The sequence below is a fragment of the Schistocerca serialis genome, chromosome 3 (genome assembly GCF_023864345.2).
Source record: "Schistocerca serialis cubense isolate TAMUIC-IGC-003099 chromosome 3, iqSchSeri2.2, whole genome shotgun sequence".
In the NCBI taxonomy this organism is placed as follows: Eukaryota; Metazoa; Arthropoda; class Insecta; order Orthoptera; family Acrididae; genus Schistocerca; species Schistocerca serialis.
Window position 1 is genome coordinate 395936757 of NC_064640.1, and position 9465 is coordinate 395946221.

General features: G+C 39.4%; 1 protein-coding gene across 1 annotated transcript in view; it reads left to right on the forward strand.

Annotated features, from left to right (window-relative positions):
* The window catches only part of LOC126470251 (transmembrane emp24 domain-containing protein 1), a 46063-nt gene extending 36834 nt beyond the window's left edge, over positions 1-9229 (forward strand). The window contains exons 5-6 of the mRNA XM_050097965.1: positions 311-426; positions 8485-9229. Coding sequence (XP_049953922.1) covers positions 311-385 — 75 coding nt within the window. The 3' untranslated portion in view covers positions 386-426; positions 8485-9229. The remainder of the gene's footprint in view (positions 1-310; positions 427-8484) is intronic.
* The last annotated feature ends 236 nt before the right edge of the window (positions 9230-9465 follow it).

Below are 9465 nucleotides of genomic sequence, written 5' to 3' on the forward strand. Positions count from 1 at the left end.
GCTGCCGTGCTTTAAGCTTTTTTCTGTACTTCCTTAGCAACTTCTCTTAAATTTTGAGCCATGGCCACTATCCAGCTCTGACAATCCTGTTATTGAAATGGCATGAAGCTTTAGCCTTCTAGATGGCTAAACAGCTTTTTTGACTTTGTTATCCGTAAATTTGATCTGTTATTGCATCATACAACTGTAATTGAAGTGTACTGTGTAGGGTGAAATGGTTACTACTTTAATTGTTAGGTACAAATATTGTGTCTTCCAGTTTTGTAAAAATTTAATGTAATTGTGTTAAATTTTGTTATTATTTTTTCAGGTTGTTATGGTGAAGAGCCTCTTTGATGACAAATCCTGCCTACATCAAATATGGAAAAAGGTTTATTCTTCTTGAATTCCATGCTTTCCATGTGTGCTGCTCCAACATTTCTTTTGGTGAGTAATACTGCTTCTCTTGAAATAATTGTATGTTAGTAGATTACAGACACTCCTTCACTCCCACAGTAAAATTTTCTGGATTCACTCATGAGCAACTAAGCTAGCTCATGAGTAGTTTTACTACACCCCATTTTTGCCCTGTTTATAGTACCGATACACAGGGTGTACAACCCAGGACAACCTGGAGATCCGGGAAAAACCCGGTAATTTTTCCATGCGGGAGAAAACCAGGAAAAACCTGGGAATTTTTTTAGAATTCTGGGAATTTGCCATTGTTTTAGTTTTCAGTTACATTTTTGTAATTTTGACTGGTAAGAACCGATACTCTAACAAAGGATATTACTGTATCCCACTACTGCAGAAATCCTGTAAAACATAAACGAGAGAAAAAAATGAAAATAACTTAAATTGGAAAGGCAATGCGCCATATACAATGATGACACACAGTGCTCATACAAGCATCTGCCAACAGCATAATGTGTCAAAGGCTTAGGAAGACTACGCAATGCTTCATAACAACAAATTGCCTCTGATGAGCATGAAGTCACAACTGTTTACATTAGATTCGTTTTAGCAGTTACGAGTGGGCTCATGCGCATATGCAGTTGGATACAGAAATGTGGCTGTTGGCTGTACAAGCAATCGCAACAAGCAGCTAGATGCTACCGGGAAAAGGGGGCTCCAAATTCATATTCTTGAGGAGAAAAAAAGCTTGTTTCACAAAGCGCCTAGCATCCAGCGCATGTTGGTCTATCGATTGTTCATATGATTTTGAAATGCATCACTGTTGGTTTTTGAACATTTTTGAACACATTTTAATTTGATTTCTGAATGAATCATAAGTTAATTTTTGAATGCGTGCATAGTGTACGTGATGTCTCTGTCAGGAGAATCCTCGTCGTCTCTAGAAACAAACTTTCTGCAGACAAAAGGGGATGGGGCTATACAAGCTGAGCAGAGTAAATCTGAACGGATGAATGCCAATCGCTGTCTGATTATGTGGTTGATTGGGTTTGTGAATGATCAACGTTATAATTACTAGCAAAATCCATAGATTCAGACTACCAGAATGGAAATAAACAACTAACAGGGATAACAAGTAAGAAAGATTACTTATTATCTTCTCAGTGTATCTAAGAAAATGAAATTTTGACAGAAAATTTTTGGCCAGATCACTACACTAGTAAGGACCAGTTCTACTGTCCCAGGCTAGCAGCCACTTAAGTTCTATTCAACATAGGAAATGTGTTGTAAGAACTTGTAACAACGCCTAACCGGAGAATGATTGTGGGATAACTAAACCTGGCGCGATTAGTGAAGTTAATCGGCAAACAAATTTTGACAATGGCAGGAATTGGTGATGAAAAGATTGTTTGTTAGAACGAGGAAGGAAAAGAAATGGGGACATCACACAAATTATGGAAGAATAAGACAATTCCAAATTTATATAAAAATTTCATAATACTACTTTTCGATCTCATGCTTGACAAATTGGTGCGTATGAGTGAAATGTGAAACTATTTCCTAACATAAAGCTTTTCGCTTGCTGTAGGCCTAATAGGTATTTGATCGTACTTCGTGAATTATATTCTGTCGAGTCATAAAAATGACCATTTGTGCAGTCTCGTTTATTTGGTGTGTGTTACAAAATTGCTGCAATATTAGAAAGGCCTATTTTGTTTTATCTAGCAGACAGTGACAAAATAGATGTAATCAGATCGAGAAACCACTCCAGTCTTGGGTATCATGTGTATTAACTGCTTTTTCAGTATTAGATAACAACATTTCAGTTTTTCATGTAGCAAAACATTTGATGAACTTTGATGAGGTAATAGATTCTTTCGCAGAAAGGAAAGCGTGCCATGTTAAGCTGTAGCAAGATTAGAGAGGAAAAAATGCTAGGAGCTAAGGATTGAAGAAATGTGTACTCTCTTGTTTGTCTCTTGTCTTTATTTATCTTAGGTATCCTACATTTAATTTTATGTCTCACAAAACAGCAAGTTATTAACTAATAGGCCATAAATAATGCAAATTTTCTGAAGAGTTCTTGTTCTCCCAGTTACAAATAATCCTATCCGCTATTAATTGTGAAATTTTTTTTAAAAGAGGGGCAGGCTCTCAAACGGGCCGACTGGGAGCAGGAGAGGCACCACAGGACTTTTCAATTTCCACTGTGCTGAATATAGTTTGATGGCATCAATTATAAAATAATCGCGTTTCAATTCCACAGAGCGAAATACAGTGATGTGCGATAGAAGAATGCTGTATGAAGAGGCGTGGCACTGGACTTTGGCACACTTAAGACCAAATAACATATCCTACATTTCCTCGAACACATATGTTTTATGTTTCTGACTTTTCAGAAAGATGTGCGCTACAAGATGAACATATTTTTGAAAATTCTAGTTTTTTAGTATTGACCTGGTTCGCAAATATCGTATATCCGGGGCTGATGTGCAGAGCAGTCTTCCCCTTCGTTTACTCTCACATCAAATGAAAACAAAACAAATATCTGTGGCCGGGAGCTACCAAGTGAATTAAAATACATTCACATAATTATGGAAGGCAAAATATGCTATTAATTTTAGATTTTATTTTATTTCCACCTTTCTGACAGTCAATCATTAATCACCTTGCAGAACAATGAAGTTGTTTTTGTCTGTTTGCTAAAGAAATTTGACTTTTGTTAACCTTTTCTGCAGAGGCAGTAAATGTATATGAAACAAAATATTTAATTCCACAGTACTGCCTAGTTTCAACTGTTCGTTGCATTCCAAGTGCACATTTTCATTTTCTAGCACGTATGGCATTATGCCATAATAAAGTACCAAATATGAGGTAATACAGTACTGGTGCTCCAAGACAATTTACATCCTGAAAACCACACTGAAAAGCTTAATATCAGGTTGAGGTCTATGTTATTGGGAATCTGGGCATACACATGTGCACTTTAAGTATGCACTTTAAATGTGCACATTTTAGTATGGTTCACGAAATTCTGATGCTCTTTGAGTATCCTCTGATGTCTTGTTTCTTTCATGACATAATGTATGATCTTTTCATGTTTTACACATATGTACATACGGGCTTCCTGCATCATGGTAGCTGCGCAAACGCGGTGTCGCCTGTTATATGCGTTCTCTGGCAACTGCTAAAACGAACCTATTTCTAACAGGTTGCAGGAAAATATTGTGAATGGTGATTTGAAAAACGTTACTTTCAAAGTAAATATCCTTTTACGTAAGTTGAACTATGTGCGAGAATGTACCATGTATTTCGTAACTCACAGAACGTTTGACTCTCATTTAAAAATAAATTCTTTGATGATGAGCCATTTAGAAGAATTTCGAACCCTGAAGATCAGACATTTATGTCATTATTTTTAAAAACTTTACTCTCACATTTGTGTGATATATCTTAAAATGTAACATGCGCAAAAAAGATCAATGTTATATGTGAAAGCTTAGCTTCTCTTGCAGCTTATTAACCTTAGTGACCAATATTATATGTGAAAGCTTTGTTTTTCTTGTAGCAACACAATGTATATTAATTTAAACTATTAACTTTCCCTGTTTGTGTGTCCTTGTCCACATATACACCCTGGATACGTCATATCATGCACTCCATGAGATACTGGAAAGTGCCAGGGAGCAATCTTGATCTGTGACTGCTGCCGTTCTCAGTTCTTGGAGATTGTTGAAAGTTAAGTACACTCACTGAATGGTAACTCATGTGTGCCCAGTTGGATTGAGGTGTGGTGACTTTGGGAGGGGGAGGCTCATTTGTGCCCCTTGAGTTTTCATCTAACTGAGTTGGGGAGTGAAGGGTTGGAGCATTTAATTCACGGAGATGCAGGTGACCTGGAGGTACCTCTAGGCAGTGTCACTGATGCACGACATTTGACAGTAAATGTGTATTTGTTTATCTGTGAGAGGGAATGGCAGACATTTCAGGAACCTCATTCATGGTTACACAAACATCTCCTTGAAGAGACTACATCACCTATCAGCCTGAATGGTGCCCTGCTGGCTAGTGTGATGCGTGACCTCATGTGGTTTTCAACATATAACCTACCATCAGCATTTACCACTCACCTGTCTAGGCTACTTGGATATGTTGTTTGATGATTCTTTAAATTTTACGATAACTTTCAGTCGATGAAGTCTGTTTTGGTATGTGCATATCCATGCAGATAAATGCATGTGGATTGACTTCAATGTATAAATATTTAAAGCTTCTAGCAGAATGCCGAGCGGTTCTGGGTGCTTCAGTCTGGAATCATGCGACCGCTAAGGTCGCAGGTTCGAATCCTGCCTTGGGCATTGATGTGTGTGAGGTCATTAGGTTAGTTAGGTTTAAGTAGTTCTAAGTTCTAAGGGACTGATGACCTCAGATGTTAAGTCCCATAGTACTCAGAGCCATTTGAATTTTTTCTAGCAGAGTGCTGTTATTAACAAGATAGTTGAGTAATATACCACTAAACTAAAAATATTAATCTTGAGTCAGGTTATTCTGTGTGCCCTATCCTACCCAGGGATGCTAGTCTGGTTTGCTGAGCAGTAATGCCAGCTTGAAATTTGAGAAATAAGCAGTTCTGTAAATCTGCTGGAATGTTGTGTGAAATCTTGAGATTTCATACATTAGTTCAGAGGGTTGCAAACTTAGTGCCTTGTGATGTGGATTGTGTGTGTAGCACCACAAATACACTCCTGTCAGTAAGTTAAGGGATCTTCAAAATTTGTTAAACAACATGAGGCAAGTTGATAATGTGTATGCTAAAAGGTGCCAAGGCAACAGTGTGACACAGTGACATGGTTATATAGTATGAGTTTACTGCAGGTAAACGTGTGTAGAGTGTATCCGGCACAGGCATACAGAGATATTATGCCATCATTTGGCAATACTCATCAGCTTACTCACATTTTTGTTACATAAACCCATCATGAAGGAGAGCCCCAGGGATATGCAGTGAGTGAAGCTATTGACAAATGTGTAGAAACATGGTACTTCTATAAGGTATACTAACAGTCAGCTAGGGCTAGTGATAATCTGCTCACATTCATATGTATTGGAGTTACATACATAAACATAAATGCAGCTACTTTGAAAAGACCACACTATTCACCTCTGTTTTTATAACGATGATCTTTCAGCTTAAGTTGTTACTATTTACATTTGTGTCTTCAAAGACAGGTTGGGTGTAATAGTTTTGATTCCTGGTGTGGCAATGGCATTAGTGGAAGCTGTGGTACATATACATTAGTACATGCACACTACAGTTGGGCATCCTGAAACATCATGCTCAACATACTGGACAAAAAATTTAAGTATGTGTTGCTTTTCAGTGTAGATTACTATGAGAACACAATGATGGTTCAGTATGTTGGCTTGTAACTTACCTGACTAGTGTCTTTCTGTATTTTGGGCCACATAATGTGAATCTATAAAGGTTATGATCTTTTATGAGGAATTGCTCTCTTTGTATGTGTGATATTATTATCTTTTCATATAATTGTTTACTAAGCATCCAGCATTAAATGAGGAGCAAACACTTATGAATACTGCTCACAGCAAATTTGAATGCCAGCTGGTGGCATTGTGGACATGACACCATCAGGAATCGCAGTTCGCGTCAGAGAGCTTGTCTCCGGGCTTGGGGTTTTCCCTCTTCCACCTCTTTTCCGGGCCCCTCTGCGTACACCCCCGTGGTGTGTGCCCTACCCATGCCTTCGGCTCGATTGGCACAGGGCCCGAAGGACACGGTCCCTCCTTAGGCCTTCCGCCGCCGCTTTCTTTCCATCCTTGCCACGTATCAGGGCTCTGGTGTTGTCTACACTGACGGTTTGGTGGTTGCTGGTCATGTCGGCTATGCTCTCACTCTAGGGGACCATTGTGAACAACACTCATTGCCGGCTGGCTGCAGCGTTTTCACTGCTGAGCTGGTCGCCATCTCTCGTGCCCTAGAGTATATTAGCTCCTACTCAGGTGAGTCCTTCGTTTTCTGTAGCAACTCCCTGAGCGGTTTACGAGCTATCGACCAGTGTTTCCCTTGCTCTCGTTTGGTGATGGCTATCCAGGACTCCCTCCGTACTCTTGCCCGTTGCGGCCGCTCTGTGGTCTTTGTGTGGACCCCTGGTAATGTCTGCATCCCGGGCAATGAACGTGTTGACATGCTGGCCAAACAGGCTGTCGGTGCACCAGCCTCATCGATTGGGCTTTCAGAGAGTGACCTCAGGGCAGTTTTGCGGCAGAAGGTACTTCGCACCTGGGGTGAAGAATGGCGCACCCTGCCTTCGCCAAACAAACTTCAGGCCATCAAGGAGGCTACTGGTGCGTGGCGCTCCTCCTTGTGGGTCTCTCGCAAGGAGTCTGTTGTGCTGTGCCGGCTGTGCATTGGGCACACCCGGATGACGCACAGCCACTTATTGCCCTGTGAGGACCCATCTCTATGTCGCTGCGGATCCACTTTGACAGTGGTTCACATTTTGTTGGCCTGTCCCCTTTTAGCTGTGCACAGGCAGATGTTTGCACTGCCTGATGCGTTCCCTGCCCTTTTAACAGATGTCACTGCCATGGCAGGCTTAGTTTTGTGTTTTATTTGGGCAGGGAGCTTTTATCACTTAATATGAGTGATTGTCATTTTTTTGTTTTGAGTCTGGCCTTTGGCCTACGATTTTAGACTGGGTTATTTTTTTAGCGTGTTTCTAGGTGGTTGGCTTTTCCTTTTTTGTCTCTATGGTCGGCCAACCACTGTCACACTCTGTGTGCTTTTAATTCCTTTTGTCTGGTCTCTGTCTGCGTCTTTCTTGTCCTGTGTCATCTGTTGTCATCTCAATTGTTCATTTTTATTCTGTGTGGGTGTTTGAAGTTTTGGAAAAAAAGGACTGATGACCGTAGCAGTCTGGTCCCTTCAATCCCACAAACCAACCAACCAACCAACCATCAGGAAACTATAGTAGTGGAGCAGACATAACTGGAGGAATCATTGTAGCATAGCTATGGACTGAAAATGGGAAAACCCACTGCCATGCAGAATCGCTGCTGTATTACATTCTGAAGGTGGAACAACAGACTTTGAGGCAGGCGCTCATAATATTTTCGCTCATCAGTGTATGTGCTAATATTTGACTGAATGTGACACACTTTACAGAGTTGCTTTTACTCTATCAAAAATGTACTGCAAGTGCAAAAGGATTCACCACCACCCAAGCTGTGCCTAAATAAGTACCTTGAACTTTATGGAGTATATACAGTCAGCTTTATCATAAAGAATCTAATGCAGATTTCCTCCTCCATTGTTTCAAATGGAACTGCCACTATATGAAAATTGATACAAAATTCATCTACATACAGTTAATATGTTTCATATATTAGTTACTCAATGATCTATGTACTAGCAACTAACAAAATTTGGTAGAGTGCTGTATAAACAGTAATCAGTCATGTTAAGTGTGAAAAACCATATGCAGCTGAGAGAATTTTAAATTGCTTTTGGTAATTTGTTTGTGACCTAATTTGGACAGATGTGTGGTCTGTTGTTGAATCCCTCCCCCTCCCCCCCTCCCCCCTCCCCCGCTGCCTCCCCCTCCCCCTCCCACACAATTGAATTAAGGCAACATTATGCTATTCCCTTCCAACTGTATTTTGAAAAATTAAATTTACTTTCTGTTTTAAAGTGTTCGGGATCTTTACATTGTGCTGGGTCACTTGTTGTGTGTTATAAATCATTAACAGTGAAACAATATGACAGTCTCATTTTCAGATTTTCGGATTTGAACAAGTAAGTAATCTCAAATATTTATGCACATGCATTTGGGGGGGGGGGGGGGGGGGTGGGTGGAATCAGCACACATACAGGCAGGTCAAAACTCTTTGAGCCAGTTGTGAAGTATCTTTAGATGGTTCAGTTGGTAAGCAATGGCCATTGTCCAAATCCCTGTTCAGCGCACTGCTTTTAAAAAGCAGTGTAGTTTTCAAAATTGTGTCACAATTAATGTTAAGTTAGTTTCACCATTTTTCATTTATTACAAAAAAATCACCCTTCTTTTATTGCAGGTTTTTAGTATATGGAACATGCAGTCTGTGTAGCAGTTTGATGTGGACTTCAGGATCTTAATGTGAAGACTGCAGATCATCTATAGCACCTCCAATTATATTTGAGTTATCAGTAGAACTGAATTTGGTTGAAAGAAAGAGTTGGAGTACTATTAAGAGACATAGTGAAGGCCCTTAATTCCCAGTGTATCAATGCCACAAGTAGGTGGGACAAATGTCCACCTTCAAAGATCAAAGATACAACCAGTTGTTCAGTGTTATTAATAAGAAATGCATTCATAAAATACAACATTTTAGATTGGTTGTTTGTCATTTTTTTGTCTTCAAGTATCAGCAGATTTAATGTGTATGTAAGACTAAATGCATTGTAAAATTCGTATCTGAACTTTAATTAATTGTGTTTGTAATACTCCAGTATGTTATTTGGAAACCACTGCTATTTCCACTATATGTTTGTAAAGATAGTGTTTTCATTTGAAGCAGCTAAGAAGTACTGGTAGATTGGAGATAGGTCATGTACCTAGGTACCTCATTGCCTCTGAAAGCTGAGACTCTGTGTTCAACTTACAATCTGACACACAGTATGAATCTGCCAGGAAGTCTCGTAAGTGAATAGATTGAACTGCAGCATGTTTTGTCACTGTGTAGTGTTGTAGTGTAGTGTCACTTTGTGTAAGTTGTTTTAACAGCTTTCTCTTAACAGGACGCCATATCAAAAAATCTGATGAACAAACAATAGGTTTACTGTCTGATTAAAAGTAGTTACGTATTGATGCACTCATTTTATTTCACATTTTTCTTTATTTTCACTCAGAGTTCACAGGGTGTTACTTTTAAACTGTATCAGAAGCTTCATAGAGAAGGTGATTTCAGGATACATGAATACTCATCTCTGGGAAGATTTTCCTGAACTCTAATCTGAAGTTAACTGAAGTGGATATTATGTAATGAGATGTTGGCATCAAAATGTCTTCTGTATTG